The 20,985-nt window shown below is 42.2% G+C and overlaps 1 protein-coding gene across 1 annotated transcript in view; it reads right to left on the bottom strand.

Moving 5' to 3' along the window:
* KCNAB1 (potassium voltage-gated channel subfamily A regulatory beta subunit 1) overlaps window positions 1-8,612 on the bottom strand; it is a 399,751-nt gene extending 391,139 nt beyond the window's left edge. Inside the window, exon 1 of the mRNA XM_057546116.1 lies at window positions 8,195-8,612. Within this exon, the coding sequence (XP_057402099.1) occupies window positions 8,195-8,436 (242 nt within the window). The 5' untranslated portion in view covers window positions 8,437-8,612. The remainder of the gene's footprint in view (window positions 1-8,194) is intronic.
* Between the last annotated feature and the right edge of the window lie 12,373 nt (window positions 8,613-20,985).

The raw sequence follows: 20,985 nt of genomic DNA, 5'->3' as shown, positions 1-20,985 counted from the left end.
CTGCAGGGTCATGGTTCTAAGAACATTCGTGGGTTCTGAGCCAGACTTCTCCCAGGCAATCCTGACAACACAATCCTTCCAGATTCACTACATCTGCTCCATCTTAACTGTGCAAGATGCCTTCACCTGAGATGGGGCAAAAGACATCAACAGAACATTCTCTGAAGGAAGGTCAAGGGGATGACATGTCTGCCTTTCTTTTCTCCACCAGTCACCCGCAGAGGTCTGTAGTGTGGTTCAGAATCCCATTCTCGGAAACTCCCAGACGTAGAAAATTTGCTCTGTCAAATATCTAACTGGGTTAGGTTATGATAACATATCCCTGCTACAGGATTCTCAGAATCCCAAGTGTACTGGTCATAACTTCTTACTTTTTCTCACTATAGAAGATTTCCCATTGTGATATAAAAAGAGATGCTTCTTAATTTTCACAATCAAGGGAAATATACAGATTCAAATTTAAGTTCTGGTCTAGGGTTGTCTGGAAAAAGTTTAAAGATTTCTGCTTTCTGTGGTTCAGGGAACTGAATGAAGCGTTTCTTTTTTTTTAATGAAATAGTGCATCCTAGTGGCACTTACAGGCACTGCAGAGAAATTTAGGAAGAGGTTTTGTTCTTTTTGTTTTTTTCCCTTGGGTAAAAATATATTTGACTCATAGTTGTTCCTTGTGCAGGAAAACCAGGTCTCAAAGTGTTTTGTTTTTAATATGAAACTGCTGTAAATTTTTCCTATATGAGAAAGGGAGTGTTCATATAACACAGTGTTGTTCTTGAGCCCTGAATTTCCAGTGTTTTCATTATGCATAAAGCAACTTTCCCTCTGGAAAACCACAAGTGGAAATTTCAAAACAGAATGAAAATAATATTTCAAATCTAAGGGGCACTCATCTCTCACTTTTGCTTAAATTTTAAAGCATTTTCTATCTAAACTGACACTTCTAAAACATACTCGTTTTAGAACTTCTGTTCCGTTCAATAGTAAATAAATATTTGGCCCCATTCTGAACAGGCCCCTTTCACTAAGCCTTCTAGGTCCTTTACCAGCAGGCTCTTCGGGTTTCAAGTAGTCACATAGGCTCTGAGCCTGGATCATCTCAGTGTCTGCAACGTTCCTCCAGCCCAGTTGATGCCAGGAGAGCCACAGCCAGAGGACTCAGAGAAAATTAGCACAGGCCCCGAGACTGACCAAAATGAGGCCAGTCTAAAATAACTCATGTAGGCTTTTTTTTTTTAATGTGGAGAATACAACCCCCTGCTCAGCTAGCATTTTTTCTAGGCTTTTGATTTTCATGGCCATGGCCATAGCTACTTTTCAAGCAGGTCTGAGTGTGCCAAGCTGTCCATGAAAAAAGTAGGTCAGCGGAGTATGCGGTGAAGGAGGGTTTGGAGGGTTGTGCGGGGCGGGGGCCTAGGAGGAAGACAGTGAGTTCAATTTAGGAACAAAAATAATTTTCAGCTTCCACACTGTGTCATGGAAATCATGAAAAGCGGAAAAGTCAAGAGGGGGATAGTCTTTTCTAAGCTTCCACTATGTGACTCTGCGTGAATAGCACTATCCTGGGAGGAGGGCTTTATGTGCATTTTCATTTCATAGATAAGGAATCAGAGGATCAGAGAAAGGGGTTGGGGGGAAGGTGGTCTGCAAATCCTCCAGCCAGGACACCATATTCTCACTTTGACAGAACCCAGGGAAAGAGTTTTCAGAGCGAAAACTAGTTCTTACTTATCACTAGAATCTTCATTTAGAGATCAATGAAAATTCTATCAGTTAATGAATGTTTTCAAACGCTTTGCCAGGACACCTTTGTTACAAGCTGGTAGGTGAGTGAGGTTTCTCTCTAGCTTTCCTGCCCTCTTCTTCAGGCCTGCCTGCCGGTTTCCCCGCACAGCCCCTGTACCACTGTGCCACGCCCCGACTCCCAAGCTTGCCCCTTGATCCAGTCTAGAACCTTCTTTCCTATCTTCTGTTTTCAGGTCGGCCTGGCCGATGTCCTGTTTCCTTCTTGCTCTGCTGCCTATTAGCTTAGATTACACACCTCCATTTTAACAGGAGAACTGGAGCTTCTAGTTGAAGAAATTCTCAGGCAGCGTGGCAAGTGAATGGGAGAGGTACTAGAAGGTACAAGTGGGCATTTTAGCCCTTTTAATTTCATTCTGTTTCAAATATTTCTGTTCTAGACACAATGCTAGGCACTGGAAATACACAGACTGATAAAAGATGATTTTTATCATTCTATTACACCATTTGGAGAGTAATTTATTCCAATGTTTCCTGAGGCTGTTTTCATTAAATAGGAGGCCATGTGTGAAGTAAAAAGAAAAAAAAAAAACACTTTCTCAATAGATCCTGAGGATATATTCCAATAGTAGAAGCAAAAAAAGAATGTATGTAAGCAAGTGAGGAAAGGAGAGTGATATGCTCAGAACTGTGCAAAATTTAATTACACGTGTTTATTTTCTGCCCCTCTCTCTTTTTTAGATACAACACCACACCCTTTTTCTTTCAATCTCTGAAAGATGACTAAACGATGGAGTCCTAGGATTGGTTAAGAAGGAGGTGAAGCGAGGGAACCCTGTTTGTTAGGCTCCCACCATGGCAGGCAGTGAGCTAAGCACTTTCATAAACGTGACTTCATTTAATTCTTACAACATTGTCATGAGGTAAGTTGAATTAGGCCCATTTTACAGAAGAGGAAACTGAGACTCAGCAAGGCTAAGTAACATATTGTATCTAAGATACAGGAGAAAATATGGGGCTAGAGCACTATAAATGGGGGAAAGGGACATTCCTACTTGTCTTTGGAGTCTTTCTTTCTGTTCCCCAACTTCTGAATGCATATACCTCAAAGAAGCAATACACGCTATCTAAGTGCAAAGCACAGGAGGATTGCAAAATAGTATAAGCTCTAGTTGTTCTCCTCAAGGTGACAACAGCATACTTTTGAGACACACACACACACACAAACAATCCAAACTATATGGAACAAAGACAAGTCGTTCTGTGAGAGAGAAGGGAGAGCCTGTGGTTTGGATTTGTCTCGGCAAGGGGGACGTGTGAGAATATTCTAGATGGGGAAAGCAATGATGAGTGAGACTCGATGTTTCAGGACAGGGATGGAGGGCCAGTGTGCCAAGAAGTAGGACTGAGGCAGATTGCAGAGCAGAGCAATGAGAGCAGTGCCTGGAAGACTGGACTAGAGGGGGACTACAGCATACCCGGGAGGCAGGGCGTGGGGTGTGTAGTGTGTGTATGGGTGTGTGTGTGTGTGTGTGTGTGTGTGGTGTGTGGACTAAGGAGGTATGTGGGTGTGTATGTGTATGTGATGTGTGTGAGGGTATATGTGTGGTAGGGGTGTGTCTGTGTGTGTGGTGTGTGTGTATGGCGTGTGTATGGAGTGGGGTGTGTGTGTGAGGGTGTGTGTTGGCATAGGGTGGGATGGGGGTTGGAGGGCTGGGAATAAATATGGATTATGGAGCGAGCACTGGACTGGGACCCAAAGGACAAGGGCTTTGTTGTTGGCTAGAAACGCAACATCTCTGAGCTTCAGTTTTCTCCAGCTGTAAGACCAGAAACTGGAGCAGATTATCTCCAAGGTCTGTCCCGCATCAATAATTCCAAAACTTCGCCCCACCTCTCCTTTTCTTCTTTTGTCCCCTCCCACCTTCTGCTCAAGGGTATAGAAAATTTTGTCTTTGGTTGGCAAATAGCATTTGTTTTAAATGTGAGAAACAATTGTTTCATTCCATGAACCTGGACAAGCCCTGTCATTATAAAATAGCTAAATCTGTGTCATTATTATTGGGGAATTTTTTAAGCATAAATAATTTCAAACTAATTGATACAGTTTCTATTAAACCAATGTCATTCCTTCTACCACACCCACTTGCTTTTGCTGAATCGTTATTTGATATAGTGCCCCTTTTTAATATTAGGGGCCCCATGAGAAAGAGCCCGAGGAATCCCACTGCTGTGTTTACTATAAGGATATTTTTTGAAGATATTAATTACACAACGAAGAACCACGAGAGAACTTTCTCTCTGATCTCCACATCAGAGAGCAGTGTTCTATCCCTGAGCAGCTGGCTTGTGTTCACCTCAAGGACTCTGAGACTGCTGTAAAGAGCTCCATGGCCCTCTTCCCAGCTTGGCGCTACTGGAAAGCGCAGAGCCAAATCCAGGTGCAAGGGCATGACTTGCCCGTGTCACCCTCACTCACCCCAGGCTGCCTTCCTTTCCTCTTCTTAATCTTTCTAGGTCTCATCCTTTTTTTTTTGGCCACGCCACACAGCTTGTGGGCTCTTAGTTCCCTAAGCAGGGGATTGAACTCGGCAGTGAAAACGGAGTCCTAACCACTGGACCACCAGTGAATTACCTCTTTTTTTATTTATTTTTATCTTTCTGAATTATATGCAGTTGGGCACCTTAAATACCTCTGGAAACAAGGAGGTTTAAAAATAAATAAATAAACACAACAAATAAATAGCCTGTACAACTGAAACCTTTGTTTTCTAGACCAGGGGTCAGCAAATTATGGCCTACTGGCCAAATCTGGCCTGCCACTTGTTTTCATATGGTCTGTAAGATAAGATTGGCTTTTTTTTTTTTTAATGATTTGGGAGGAAAAAAAGGAAGATTTGTGGTATGAGAAAATTATATGAAACTCAAATTTCAGCATCCATAAGTAAAGTGTAATTGGAACATAGCGACGCCCACTCCTTTGCTTATTGTCAATGGCTGCTTCCACCTACAAGGGCAGAGTTCAGTAGGTAGGACAAAGGCAGATGTGGCCCATGATCTTAAAATATCTACTATGTGGCCTTTTACAGAAAAAGTTTGGGGTCCCTTGAATTAGACCTTCATTTTACATCCATTTGAGTTCCTCCCGGCTTATGTGAGTATTACAAAATTGCTTCAAAGCTGGGTGTCTACTGCATCCTTACTCCATCTCGATTGTTTTTGTGCTTTGTCCATAAAACTAATTCTCAGTGTACTTCTACTTTGACCCAAGCTCAGGTTCACTGTCTGGCTCAGAGTTCAATGCTTTGTAATAGAGATAGCCTCTTAGAAATAACTGAAGGACCCTCTTGGGTGACTATTTCATAGATATTTTAAAAACGAATTCACAAAAAACTTCTATTTTTGCTGAAAATTCTAAGCCAACAGAAGGATCGACACAGCAACTTGGCACTTTTTACACCACATTCAAACAATTTCCTCCCATTTCTTTTCAGCTGATACATGTGTTTGCATATTTACTGATTTTTTTTCCTCCCCTGGTCACCCTTAGTTAGAAATATAACCAAGTCTCCATGGAAACACAACATAATGCTCTCTCACAGATGATCAAGGGACCCGAGCAGCTGGTATTGGGCTGAAGGCTGCAATGGCATCTGACCAAATTAGGAAGAGAAAACAGCTTACCCGGCTCTTCCAGACCTCTCAGAATTCTAAGCTCAGCATGGAAACCTACACAGATTGTGAATTACTGCAGATTTTTTTTAAACTTCTCTTATTATTTTTAACCACTTTATTGAGATATAATTTACATACATACAATTCACCCATTTAAAGTACAACATAATGATTTTTAGCATATTACTGCAAAGTTTTTAATTCTTTTCTTTCTGAGAATACTCTATCTTATCCATTTGTATGTTTCAGCTATAGGGGGCTTTCATCTCCTGCCCCCAGAATGATTGACAGGAGACAGAATAAGCAGGAAGGGAACCTACATTTAGTGAACACCTACTGTGTGTTAGGAACTTATATGTCACACCTACTTATATGACTCCCAGTGTCACACAGTTTGTAAAGCAGAAGAGCTGGGATTTGAACTCTGGCCTGATTAACTCCAAAGCCCATTCTCTTTCCACTACACATGAAATAATACCCTTCAGAAAGAAGAAAATAGAAAAGGCAGGTTGAATGAGGTCTTTTAACATAGCCATGGTCTTGGGGGGAGGTGGAAATCAAGGTAGAGAAGAATATAAAAGTCTCCTCACCTAACCCCAACTACGCCTATAAGAAGTCAAGGTCAAAAGCCAGGTTGGGCAGGAACCAAGAGAACCTGGATACTCTTCCTTAAAAATCCATCCCTAATGCTTAAAGGAGAATGTTTTAAATAAGGATACTTAATACGTGCCTTGAAAAAAGAATAGACAAAGTACTATGGACATTTGGAGAAAGGAGTGGGGAGGGGTAAAGGTGACATGTGTCAGGAAGAGGTGGCAGAGAATAGCAAGTTCATCATAATTCAAAGCCTTGGCTATTTTCTGGAGCCAAGTATCTATTTAACTGTACTTTCTCTCCTCATATTCTGATCTAGGAACAATGATCTTCTAAGTCCCATTTCTTACTAGAATGTGGTCTAGTGGCACATACGCTTGCCTAAGAGCCTGCCTCTGTGAGAAGGACCTGCCAGCCTTGCTCTCCAAGGCATCTTGAAGAGTCACCTCAGAACTGTACTCTCAAGCCATGCAGAGGATGGGATCTGCAGGTGTGCCTGGGAAACCAAGCTGGGATGACTGCTCCCCTCAAGCAGGTGGGCTCCAAGCCCCCACCCTCAACTAGGACACCTTTGTTCTTACCTATTTGCAGGGAGCATTCCTGTGCTCCATAAGTGCTTAAAAACACTGTCCTAGAACATATCTTTCTCTGAACACTGGCACACATCACAAAATATGTAACAGATATTCAAACCAGGACTTTTGAGAGAAAGAGGCCTGCCCTCTGAAGATTTATAAAAGTGTTCATGGTGATACCACCCATCCTGGGACAAAGATGCAAAGACAGTTTGTTTTTCAAACAGTGAAACAGTCCATCTTCACCAGATCTATATTCCACCACTATTACCACTGAGGGTCAAGGAAAGCATGGAGAATAGAGTGAGAGAATATGGAGAGGCAGAGAGAAGGCAGCTCCTTCTAGTAAAGACAGATTCAGGAAAGGTGGGTGAGGAATGACATCATCTCCTCCTCCATCCCAGGGTGTGGAGCCATAGGTTCTCTCGGAAAGGCTGTTGGATTCTTCTTAGGCTCCACTTCTAAAGCATGATGGGGTGAGCTGTCTTATGTTTATACGCCCTATAAACCTAGAAGAGTTCATTCCTCTTCTGCAGGAGCCCTTTATTGCATAGAGTCTGTGTGAAATACTTTGCTCTCCAGAGATGAGCCATCTCATTGCAAATTGCTTTATTAATCAAATTAGCTGATAACTAGAGCAGTAGGTACTGCATTAAAATAGACCTTTTGATTACAGAAAAATAAAATCATTTAGGGACATCTTGTCTATGCAAAAACAATCTTATTCTGTGAACTGGAAGTTTTGACTTGAGCTAAGACAACTGTTCTTTATAAATGCTAAGGGCTTGGGGTTTTGTTTTTCGTTTTTGTTTTTGTTTTCGGTTTCCAGCACCTTTGTCCTTCTGAACAGCTTTTGCTCAGCTTCCTGGATATTTAAAACTCTAGGCATTTTTCAAGGAAGTACTTGTGCGGGTACAGCTGGGTGATTTAGCTAAGCACAGACATATCTTATAGAGGTTTGAACAATAATTGCTCAGAAAAAGAATGATCTTCCCATTCCAGAGCAATTTTTAAAGGTTATACATCCAACCCCATACTAGGAAAAAATTTCTCCCTTTTGTTAATCTTTCACAGAATAAATGATGGTATTGGAAGTTTAGAGAACAACCAGTAATTTATCTTGGGCCACACTGATAAAAAGTGCTGTCATTTCAAGAAGCTGCTCAGTCTCATGAACTACTTTATTAGCTATTAGCACAACCACATGATTCAGGCTTAAAAGAAAATAACAGCCTTGAAGACCAGGCAGCATTAAAAAAATTCTATTCTTAATTTATAAATTCCCTTAAGAAGAATAGAGCACCCATTCTTCATTATGACCTGCTAAATCACATACGTTTGCTTAAGTATCAAGCCACAGACATTTCTAATGGCACAAGGTTGGGAACTTCCACAGGTGAATTTGACTATGTAATCTTTGAAGCGAAGAGAAAGCAGACAAATTAAAGCTTGAAAAAATAAGGCAGCCCAAGAAGAGGGCTCACTGCGTTCACTTTTCTTTTCTTTTTGCTATATAGTATTTTTTTGCTATTTCAATCCTTCTTTCTTTAATAACAACAACCTTTGACTTCAGTGCAGTGCCCTGGCTGGATAACATTGCAACCAGCAAGTACCTGTAAGCCATGCCCGTCTCTGCCCTGGTGGTTTCCTGCAACGAAATTCCATGGACACGTAAAAACTTCTCCAGGTATTTCCGTTCCGCTGCTCCACTGGGCCTAACAGGCCAACAGGCTGCCTGAGGCGGAGGCTTTGTTACTGCTAGATGCCGTCTACATTTCAGAGCCGATTCGCTGGATTTGGGCAGACCCAGCTTGGGGCTGGGGATGTCTGCACAAGCAGGTTTATACAGATGCATGCTTCAAAAACTCAAGGAAGCAAAGCTAACTTCACAGTACTCAGCTCTAAGACTGGCTGTATCTTGCTATGATTATCTTGGGTTATCTAGCTTTGGTGTGTCCCTAAAAGGGAGCAGCTTGTTTTCCTTAGATGTCCCTTATCCTTTTTGTATGCGAGCAGGCTCCTGAGCTCCTGGCAGAACTGCTGGTTATAAGTCCCTGCCAAAGCCTGTGCAAAACGAAGCCTGACCAAGGCCAATCGCATTTCTCCTCCCTGTAAAGTTTGCAAAGTCGAACTTAAGCAGCCCCTTATTGGCCCTGGGGAAAAAAAATTATGGGCACCCTTCCCCATGTCTTTCTATTTAGGTAAAAGGAAATATTTTGGTGGGAGACAGGCCAAATATTTTCTTCTCATAAGGCCTTGGGGATGATTCATGAGTGTGTAATGAGACCTCTCTAAATCATCAAATATTCCATAATCAAATAATTTATTATACTAGTGGCATGATTCATTTGGGTGAAAGGCCCACTAACATTTTTCTTTTTCAGATGTTACAGTCAAATGATAGGAAATATTAATAAGGTGACTGTAAAAAGCAAAGGACCCACACAAATATGCCCAACTGATTTTTGACAAAGATGCAAGAGCAATTCAATAGAAGGATAGGCATTTTGACAAACGGTGCTGGAGCAACTGGACATTTATAAGCAAAAACAAACAAAAAAAATTAATGAACCCTTGACTAAAACCTCACATTTTTACAAAAATTAACTCAAAATGGATCACAGACATAAATGTAAAATGTAAAACTAGAAAACTTCTAGGTAAAAACTTAGGAGAAAACCTTCAGGAACTAGGGCTAAGAGAAGAATCTTAGACTTGATGCCAAAAGCACAATCCATAAAAGGAAAAAATTATAAATTGGATCACATCAACATTCAAAAGTTTTGATCTGTGAACGACCCTGTAAAGTGAATGAAAAAAGCAAATTACAGACTGAGAGAAAGTATTTGCAAATCACATATCTGACAAAGAACTTATATCTAGAACATATAAAGAAACAAAAACTCAAAATCAAGAATAACAGCATAAACTATCCAATGAGCAAATGGACAAAAGGTATGAACAGACATTTCACTGAGGAGGAGTGGCAAATAAGCACATGAAAAGATGTTTAATTATTAACCATCAGGGAAAATGCAAACTAAATTCACGAGATATCACTACACACCTACCAAAATAGCTAAAATAAAATGGTAACAGTAAATGCTGACAAGGATTCAGAGAACCTAGATCACTCATAAACTGCTGGTAGGAATATAAAATTGTACCACCACTCCCAAAAAGAGTATGGCAGTTTCTTATAAAACTAAACACACCAAACTTACCATATGAAACAGAAATTTACTCTTGAAAAATGAAATTTATGTTCACACAAAAACCTGTACACAAATGTTCATAGAAGGTTTATTCATAATAGCCCCAAACTGGAAACAACCCAAATTTTCTACAAAGGATGAATGGTAAACCATGGTGTATATCCATGTTATGAATACTACTCAGCAATAAAAAGGAATGAACTACTGATACAAACAACATTGTGGGTAAATCTTATGCTGAATGACAAAAAGCCAATGCCAAAGGTTACACACTGTATGATTCCAATTATATCACATTCTTGAACTGACAGAATTATAGAGATGGAGAACCAGTTAGTGGTTGCCAGGTGAGAGGGAAGAAGAAAGCGGGGGGAAGGTGCCTCTGGCTATGAAAGGGTAGACAAGGCTTTCTTGTGCTGGGACTGTTATGTGTCTTGACTACAGTGGTGGACACACCAATTTACACACATGCTAAAATTGCATAGAACTAAATACACACACACACACACACAAGTGCATGTAAAATGAGCGAAGCCTGAATAAGGTCAGTGGCTTGTATCATTGTCAATTTCCTAATTGTGATGTTGAACTGTAGTTATGTAAGATGTCATCGTTGGGGGAAACTGGGTAAAGGGGATATGGGATCTCTCTGTATTGTTTCTTACAACTGCATGTGAATCCATAATTATCTGAAAATAAAAAGTTTTAAAAAAAGCAAAGAGTCTCCTCATATAAGGTCTTTCCACCTTGTGATTCCAGCTGTGACTCTCCTCCAACCATGACTCCTGGACATGAATGGTCCATCCAGTTCAACAGGCCTCCTGCTCCCAGCCCACCGATCACCATATCTTTGCTCCCTTGGCTTCTAGCCAGTCCCTTCAAATGGTCCCTTAAAGCTCACCTCCTCTAGGAATTCTTCCCCGAGATCCCAGCCCCTAGTATACAATCATTCCCTGAAATTCGTCTTGCAATTCACTTCTAAGGCATTCACTTAACAATTCTAAACTGTTCCCAAACATTTGCACATCCCCAGTGGTTTCTGCCATATTTTTGTAACACCTGTACCATTATTTATTTACTGTTTGGAATTAGCTTGCTTTTTTTAACCTAAATGTTATGAACTGAATGTTTGTGTCCCTCCAAAAATTCATGTGTTGAAATTAATCTCCATTGTGATGGTATTTGAAAATGAGGTCTTTGAGAGGTGATTAAGTCATGAGAGTGGAGCCCTCATGAATGGGATTAGTGCCCTTACAAGAAGAGGCCAGAGAGCTAACTCACTCTCCTTCTGCCATATGAGGACACAGCAAAATACAGTTGTCTGTAAAACAGGAAGAGGGCTCTCAGCAGAACCTGACCATGCTGACACCCTGATCTTGGACTTACTAACCTCCAGAACTATGAAAAGTAAGTGTTTGTTGCTTAAACCACATACTCTATAGTAATTTGTTATAGCAACCCTAACTAAGACATTCAGTAAGGAAACATTATATTACACGCATCATAAAAAGAAAAACTTTATCACTTGTAATAAAATAGAGTGCAAACTGTAAAAAATAAATAAAATTTAAACTGAAGAATAGTATTAAACTGTAGGTGGAGATTATTGGTGTCCAAAAGTCCTATCTTTTCGGTTTTTATTGAGAAGATTAAAAGGAGTTAGAGAGGTATTTAAGGTATTTTAGCACAGATCTGAGACTTCCTTTTTTTTTCTCTCTCTTTTTTTAGGTTATCAGAAGAATTGCGAGGAAATTGAAACAGGAATATACCACCTTTACAATTGGAATCAAATTTATTTAATGCCCTATCTGTGTACACACTAAAATCACCTCCTTGTCCACCAGTGGTACTGTACCTACCTTGGGAAACACAGAATGATAATATATTGCCCCAGAGTATTAGATACTTCCTCCTGCAAGTGCACATCTAACTCTCCCTCTAGACTTACTCCTCTTTTAGGGGAGGGACGACTGTATCTGGCAAAAGCTTGTGACCTCCATAATAATCAGCATGGTGTTCTGTGCACAATCGACACTTCAAAGATATTAATGGTTTACTTGCTTGAATTTTAAATTCCCCAAAGCTACCTTTCCCCTTGTCAATCTGTTTCCATTTTCACCCCAGCAGCCAAAGCTCTAAGCCTCAAGAGAGAAATAAAAGCTTACAAAGAGAAGGCCAGAAAAGCTAGAAGAGAAATCAGGCAGCAGGATGGAGTTAAAGAGAAACTCGAATTCCCAAGTAAAGTTGTATCTATTGTTCAATCACTTACACTAGCCACTGGTTAAATCAGCCACAGAAGTGGTTCCTCCAGTGGAGTTCCCGCCAAGGAAGAAACAGAGGTGAACTAGAAAAGCAGTCATGAATAATGAGACATGAGCCCCCTTCAATGTTTTTTTCTGCCCTCTGAATATGGAACCAGGCCCAAGAGAGGAGAGAGAGATGAGAAAGCCAGTATTTGTCCGAAACTGAAGTTTCTTTTCACTAAGTTCTAAAAGTTGAAAACTGTCATAAAAAGTCCCAGTTTGAAGATGGGGAGTAGAAACTATATTTATAGGGGAACTGTGTGTCCCTTTGGCTGTCAATGCAAAATGCAAATCAATTTTAAATGACAAGTATAAGACTATAAGAAATGGCTCTGAGCAGCTAGGGGGGACAGTTAATGTCTGTCTTGCTGTCTTTCTGTGTCTCGGAATGATAATTATTACATACTGTTCAGAATCTTTAAGTATTATGCAAACCCAGGGTCAGCAGAGTGTGGGAAAAATGACATGGCCATCTGATGAGAGTAGTGCTTCCGACCATGTTCTGTTGATGGGGTGCAAGAGGCCCTGGGACTTAGAAGTCACAAATAGAAGCTCACATAGCACTGGATGGTCAACAGGCTTTATCCACACCTGCTCAGCATTCATAAATAACTGTGTGACCTTGGGCAGGTCTTGACCTCTCTGTCCCCTTAGTTATTTTATGGGCTCAGACTTAAGTAATCTCTAAGATTCTTCTAGATCTGATGTCCTGTGAGTCTTAAAAATTACTTGGGGGCTTCCCTGGTGGCGCAGTGGTTGAGAATCTGCCTGCTAATGCAGGGGACACGGGTTCGAGCCCTGGTCTGGGAAGATCCCACATGCCACGGAGCAGCTGGGCCCGTGAGCCACAATTGCTGAGCCTGCGCGTCTGGAGCCTGTGCCCCGCGACGGGAGGGGCCGCGATAGAGAAAGGCCCGCGCACCGCGATGAAGAGCGGTCCCCGCACCGCGATGAAGAGTGGCCCCCGCTTGCCGCAACTGGAGAAAGCCCTCGCACGAACCGAAGACCCAACACAGCCAAAAATAAATAAATAAATAAATAAATAAATAAGAAAATCCTTTAAAAAAAAAAAAAAAATTACTTGGGCTAAACATTCTGCAGAGATGAAGACCCTTCCTGTGTTGACTCAATGAATTATTAGCTAGTTCTCTAAGATACCAGGCCCATGAGATTGATGCTATTATTCTTGGAATATACCAATCGTATTTATAGCTTAATTTTAAACTTTTGTTGGCTAAAGAGGTGACTTATTAAACACCGTATCCTAGATTTATGGACAGGGTACAGTCATCTAAAAATTGTCTTGGACTACAGTTGAAAACCGAGGCAGGAGCTGGTGAGGCCAGGGGAATGGGACTGTGTTTCCATGGCTGGGGTGAAGCAGTGCTGGTTCTGTCCAGATGAATTTAGACAAGAGACACCAGACCACAGATCCGAGCCTGCCTTCCCATTCCGATTATTTATGGGAACTACGTCCTTTTGCTCTGCAGGTGATGCTGTGACAGAAAGCAGTCACCTGACTGAAACGTCTGCCTGCAATCCCGCTGGGAACCATCAGAGGAGTTTCTCTTCTTGTCATTACCATCTTCTCTTCACCTTTGCCAGAGCTCCCTGCAGGTCTAGTTGTATGTGGTGAGAGCACAGTTAAAGATGTGTGGGTCGTATGAACGCCACACAATGAAGAAAACATTACCTTTGCCCTTTACTGTGAGAAGCTCACAGTAGAGGGGAGGAGGGAGACCAGTAAAGGCTACAGAGCATTGCACTATGAGCTACAATACCAGCAAGCAGTGAGGAGACACGGAAACCCAGCATCAGTGACAGCAGCAGGAAAGGGAAGGGGTTGGAGGGGTGGAGGGAGTTCTTTCAGAGGTTTGCAATCAAGCAAGAAGGCTAATCTTGAAAGTCTGTTTATCATTGATTGGACCTTTTCTAGACAATCCCTCTCACCTCCTTTTAGGCCAAAATGTGTTTAGGAATAGAATAAGACAGTCCCAGCAGGACTGGGGAGGGGACACACATTCAGTGCATGGGGTTACAGCATGGGAGTAATGGACAGCCCCTGTTAAGGCAGCCTCAGCTCCCAAAGACAGCGCCTCCACCCAGTCTCAGCCCGCTTTATCTCTTCTCCTTATCCCTGCAGCTGGTATATTATACACTATTGCACTACAACATAAAAACAACCCCTCCCCGATGTGTAATTGTCATATTGCTAACATATACATAGATATATACATTGTAGCCTTGTCTTAGGAAAAACAGAAGCATACTTAAGGGCCACCAGGTCTAAGGGGCTCTTCCTTGACTAAAGGGCTTGTGAGCAGGGCTGACCCTTGGTATTTCACTGCACCTGCATTTATCCCACACTGACCCACATCTACAACCAGAAAGCATCTTTGAATTTTGGCATTTGCAGCAAGTCTCCCTTCACTACTTTGGGTGTGACTCTCTTGCTCTTTCTGCAAGTGTCCCAAAAGATGACAAAACGTGGCCTTTGTTCTAAGGCTAATGCAAAGGAAGTGGCCAATGGGACCGCAATGTGCAAAAGTACACTCTGTGGCCAGAAATGCCTTGAAAGATGGCCATTGGGGACACACAGTGCCTTGGAGAAGAGGTAGGTGAGGAGGAAGCAAGGTGGGAGGTGAGGCCTTAGTCCTATTATATGGGCTTCGCACTCTCTTTTTAAGTAATTTTGAGCCACAGAAGGTTTGAGGTCAGGATAGTACTGCGGTCACATGCTGTTGCATCATCACTGAAGCAATGCTTCCAAAATGCTAAGAGCACGTTCCCCCCTTATCCCAGTCGGCTTTGGCCTGGCTTGGAGAATTTCCATGGATTTGGGGTGGAGTATGGTAGAAAGAGCATGGACTGTGAAAGCAGGAAGACTTGGGTTCGATTCCTACCCCTCCAGCACAGTAGTGGATTGACCGTGGACACTTTCTGAGTGCCATTTCTTCCTCTGGAAAATACACCTCACCATATTACAACACAGGTTGTTGCAAAGATTAAAGGGAATATGGTATTTGAATAGCTAGCACAGAATGAACAGTGGTTATTGTTATAGCACCTGCTGCATTGCACAACTCCAGGGACTGCCCATCGACACTGCAGCCTGTGTGGATGATGCTCTTGTGTTGCAGTGAACGGTGGGCCTGGCTATATGCAGCCGACGTGGACAGACTGAGCAAGCCACAATTTTCAGGAGATTTCAGTGCTATGGGTTACATGACTGCAAAATGGACGGGGTGGCTTTAAATGCGGGTCTACAGGGCTCTTCCCTCTTCACTTTCTCCTTCCTAAAGAGAAGTGAAAGATTATCTGGATGAAGTTGATCTGTTCCTCATCTGGTGAGAAATCCCTCCATCCCTCCTTAAGCATCTACTCAGAAAGCAGATTTGAAAGCGGCAAAGAATCCCTCACCTCTGCGGTTACTGCTCCTGCTCTGCCAACGAGCTCATCCATCGTCTTCTGCACGTTGTTCTTTCAGGGTCTAGAACTTGTCCAAGACAAGGCTGGGAGGCCTATAGGTAAACCTCAGCTACAAACCAAGGCCTAAAAACGTATAGTTTCAGTGCTGTGACACGACACATTGCTGAGAGGTCTCGTTGGGGTCATTCCGTCGGAACCAATCTACCTCTTCATCATCTTCTTCCAGGCACTTAAGATTAATCTAAAAAAATCTATGATTCTACTGAAACTGTAAGAAATCTTAGAAATCAGCTGGTTCAATTCTCTTGTTTTACCAATGAGGAAAGAAACATCCAGGTAAACTGGCAACATTAAAAGTCAGTTATTGTAAGGACTGGAATAAAGTACAAGTTTCCAGGAGCTTTAGAAGTCAGACAGACAGGAGTTTAAAGCCTTGCCCAACAATGTACTACTGTGTGATGTGAGTGCTCTCTGAGTTTTCTGTTTCTTCCTCAGAAAAATGGGGAAAACAATATTACCTCCTCAGAGTTAACTACGCTAAGTTGGTTTATGTATTTTGAAGCCCCACATGTACTACCTTGCCTCTTGAAATGTCATTTCACTGTCTCATAATTGTAAATGTTTCAACACTGACTAAAGTGCCAAGGAATCCTGTTGAAAAATAATCTGCTGAAAAACCCGCCCTGTGCTTCTGCCGTGGAAGACAAATGAAAAGCTTCACTTGGCTTACTTTATTTATGATAGAATGTTCTTTTCAGCTGGGGAAATTTACACAATTAAGAGCACAAGTGTCCCATCAACATTTTGAAAAATTGCATCTACATGGTTTGCTTTTCTAAAGTCTCTAAGGGTTATTCCAAGATAAACTTCAACTGGAGGCACTTACAGCTTTTGGCATTTTCCCAAAGATTCCAATGTTAATTCAAATAAAATCACAACTGAGGAGACCTTCAAGATGGTGGAGGAGTAAGACGCGGAGATCACCTTCCTCCCCACAAATACATCAGAAATACATCTACATGTGGAACGGCTCCTACAGAACACCTACTGAACGCTGGCAGAAGACCTCAGACCTCCCAAAAGGCAAGAAGCTCCCCACGTACCTGGGTAGGGCAAAAGAAAAAAGAAAAAACAGAGACAAAAGAATAGGGACGGGACCTGCACCAGTGGGAGGGAGCTGTGAAGGAGGTAAGGTTTCCACACACTAGGAAGCCCCTTCGCGGGCGGAGACTGCGGGTGGCAGAGGGGGGGAGCTTCGGAGCCACGGAGGAGAGTGCAGCCACAGGGGTGCAGAGGGCAAAGCGGAGAGATTCCCGCACAGAGGAGCGGTGCCGACCAGCACTCACCAGCCCGAGAGGCTTGTCTGCTCACCCGCCGGTGCGGGTGGGGGCTGGGAGCTGAGGCTCGGGCTTCGGAGGTCGGGTCCCAGGGAGAGGACTGGGGTTGGTGGCGTGAACACAGCCTGAAGGGGGCTAGTGCGCCACAGCTAGCCGGGAGGGAGTCCAGGAAAAGTGTGGACCTGCCGAAGAGGCAAGAAACTTTTTCTTGCCTCTTTGTTTCCCGGTGTGCGAGGAGAGGGGATTAAGAGCGCCGCTTAAAGGAGCTCCAGAGACAGGCGCAAGCCACGGCTATCAGCGCGGACCCCAGAGACGGGCATGAGACGCTAAGGCTGCTGCTGCCGCCACCAAGAAGCCTGTGTGCAAGCACAGGTCACTATCCACACCTCCCCTCCCGGGAGCCTGTGCAGCCCGCCACTGCCAGGGTCCCATGATGCAGGGACAACTTCCCCGGGAGAATGCATGGTGTGCCTCAGGCTGGTGCAACATCATGCTGGCCTCTGCCGCTGCAGGCTCGCCCCGCATCCGTAGCCCTCCCTCCCCCCCGGCCTGAGTGAGCCAGAGCCCCCGAATCAGCTGCTCCTTTAACCCCCTCCTGTCTCAGTGAAGAGCAGACGCCCTCAAGTGACCTACACACAGAGGTGGGGCCAAACCCAAAGCTGAACCCCAGGAGCTGTGCGAACAAAGAAGAGAAAGGGAAATTTCTCCCAGCAGCCTCAGGAGCAGCGGATTAAATCTCCACAATCAACTAGATGAACCCTGCATCTGTGGAATACCTGAATAGACAACAAATCATCCCAAAACTGAGGCGGTGGACTTTGGGAGCAACTGTACACTTGGGGTTTGCTTTCTGCATCTAATTTGTTTCTGGTTTTATGTTTATCTTAGTTTAGAATTTAGAGTTTATTATCATTGGTAGATTTGTTTATTGATTTGGTTGCTCTCTTCCTTTTTTCTTACATAGATATATATTTTTTTTCCTTTTCCTCTTTTTGTGAGTGTGTATGTGTATGCGTCTTTGTGTGATTTTGTCTCTATAGCTTTGCTTTTACCATTTGTCTTAGGGTTCTGTCTGTCCGGTTTTTGTTGGTTTTTTTTTAGTATAGTTTTTAGCACTTGATATCATTGGTGGATTTGTTATTTGGTTTGGTTGCTCTCTTCTTTCTTTTTTTAAAATTTTAATAATTTTTAAATTTTTTTATTTTAATAACTTTATTTTATTTTATTTTATTTTTCTTTCTTTCTTTCTTTCTTTTTTTCTCCCTTTTCTTCTGAGCTGTGTGGCTGACAGGGTCTTGGTGCTCCAGCCAGGTGTCAGGCCTGTGCCTCTGAGGTGGGAGAGCTGAGTTCAGGACATTGGTCCACCAGAGACCTCCCGGCTCCACATAATATCAAACGGCAAAAGCTCTCCCAGAGATTTCCATCTCAACGCTAAGACCCACCTCCACTCAACAACCAGCAAGCTACAGTGCTGGACACCCCATGCCAAACAACTAGCAAGACAGGAACACAAATCCACCCATTAGCAGAGAGGCTGCCTAAAATCATAATAAGGTCACAGACACCCCAAAACACACCACCAGATTTGGTCCTGCTCACAAGAAAGACAAGATCCAGCCTCATCCACCAGAACACAGGCCCCAGTCCCCTCCACCAGGAAGCCTACACAACCCACTGAACCAACCTTAGCACTGGGAGCAGACACCAAAAACAATGGGAACTATGAACCTGCAGCCTATGAAAAGGAAATCCCAAACACAGTAAGTTAAGCAAAATGAGAAGACAGAGAAACACACAGCAGATGAAGGAGCAAGGTAAAAACCCACCAGACCAAACAAATGAAGAGGAAATAGGCAGTCTACCTCAAAAAGAATTCAGAGTAATGATAGTAAAGATAATCCAAAATCTTGGAAATAGAATGGAGAAAATACATGAAATGTTTAACAAGGACCTAGAAGAACTAAAGAGCAAACAAACAATGATGAACAACACAATAAATGAAATTAAAACTTCTCTAGAAGGAATCAATAGCAGAATAACTGAGGCAGAAGAACAGATAAGTGACCTGGAAGATAAAATAGTGGAAATAACTACCGCAGAGCAGAATAAAGAAAAAAGAATGAAAAGAATTGAGGACAGTCTCAGAGACCTCTGGGACAACATTAAATGCACCAACATTTGAATTACAGAGGTCCCAGAAGAAGAAGAGAAAAAGAAAGGGACTGAGAAATGTTTAAAGAGATTATAGTTGAAAGCTTCCCTAATATGGGAAAGGAAATAGTCAATCAAGTCCAGGAAGCACAGAGAGTCCCATACAGGATAAATCCAAGGAGAAACACGCCAAGACACATACTAAACAAACTATAAAAAATTAAATACAAAGAAAAAATATTAAATCAGCGAGGGAAAAACAACAAAAAACATACAAGGGAATCCCCATAAGGTTAACAGCTGATCTTTCAGCAGAAACTCTGAAAGCCAGAAGGGAGTGGCAGGACATATTTAAAATGATGAAAGGGAAAAACCTAGAATCAAGATTACTCTACCCAGCAAGGATCTCATTCAGATTCACCAGAGAAATTAAAACCTTTACAAACAAGCAAAAGCTAAGAGAATTCAGCACCACCAAACCAGCTTTACAACAAATGCTAAAGGAACTTCTCTAGGCAGGAAACACAAGAGAAGGAAAACACCTACAATAACAAACCCAAACCAATTAAGAAAATGGTCATAGGAACAAGCATATCGATAACTACTTTAAACGTAAATGGATTAAATGCTCTAACTAAAAGACACAGACTGGCTGAATGGATACAAAAACAAGACCCATATATATGCTGTCTACAAGAGACCCACTTCCAACCTAGGGACACATACAGACTGAAAGTGAGGGGATGGAAAAAGATATGCATGCAAATGGAAATCAAAAGAAAGCTAGAGTAGCAGTTCTCATATCAGACAAAATAGACTTTAAAATAAAGACTATTACAAGAGACAAAGAAGGACACTACATAATGATCAAGGGATCAACCCAAGAAGTAGATATAATAATTGTTAATATTTATGCACCCAACATAGGAGCACCTCATTACATAAGGCAAATGCTAACAGCCATAAAAGGGGAAATTGACAGTAACACAATCATAGTAGGGGGTTTTAACATCCCACTTTGACCAATGGACAGATATACAGAAGATATACAGATTGCCAACAAACACATGATAGGATGCTTAACATCACTAATCATTAGAGAAATGCAAATCAAAACTACAATGAGGTATCACCTCACTCCAGTCAGAAGGGACATCATCAAAAAATCTACAAACAATAAATGCTGGAGAGGGTGTGGAGAAAAGGGAACCCTCTTGCACTGTTGATGGGAATGTAAATTGATACAGCCACTATGGAGAACAGTATGGAGGTTCCTTAAAAAACTAAAAATAGAACTACCATACGACCCAGCAATCCCACTACTGCGCATATACCCTGAGAAAACCATAATTCAAAAAGAGTCATGTACCACAATGTTCGCAACTCTATTTACAATAGCCAGGACATGGAAGCAACGTAAGTGTCCATCGACAGATGAATGGATAAAGAAGATGTGGCACATATGTACAATGGAATATTACTCAGCCATAAAAAGAAACGAAACTGAGTTATTTGTAGTGAGGTGGATGGACCTAGAGTCTGTCATACAGAGTGAAGTAAGTCAGAAAGAGAAAAACAAATACTGTATGATAACACATATATATAGAATCTAAAAAAAAAAAAAATGGTCATGAAGAACCTAGGGTCAAGACAGGAATGAAGACGCAGACCTACTAGACAATGGACTTGAGGACACAGGGAAGGGTAAGCTGGGACGAAGCGGGAGAGTGGCATGGACATATATACACTACCAAATGTAAAATAGATAGCTAGTGGGAAGCAGCCTCATAGCACAGGGAGATCAGCTCGGTGCTTTGTGACCACCTAGAGGGGTGGGATAGGGAGGGTGGGAGGGAGACGCAGAGGGAGGGGATATTGGGATATATGTATATGTATAGCTGATTCACTTTGTTTTAAAGCAGAAACTAACACACAATTGTAAAGCAATTATACTCCAATATAGATGTTA

This window comes from Balaenoptera acutorostrata, chromosome 4 (genome assembly GCF_949987535.1).
Source record: "Balaenoptera acutorostrata chromosome 4, mBalAcu1.1, whole genome shotgun sequence".
Lineage (NCBI taxonomy): Eukaryota > Metazoa > Chordata > Mammalia > Artiodactyla > Balaenopteridae > Balaenoptera > Balaenoptera acutorostrata.
This window is presented reverse-complemented; position numbering and strand designations above follow the sequence as displayed.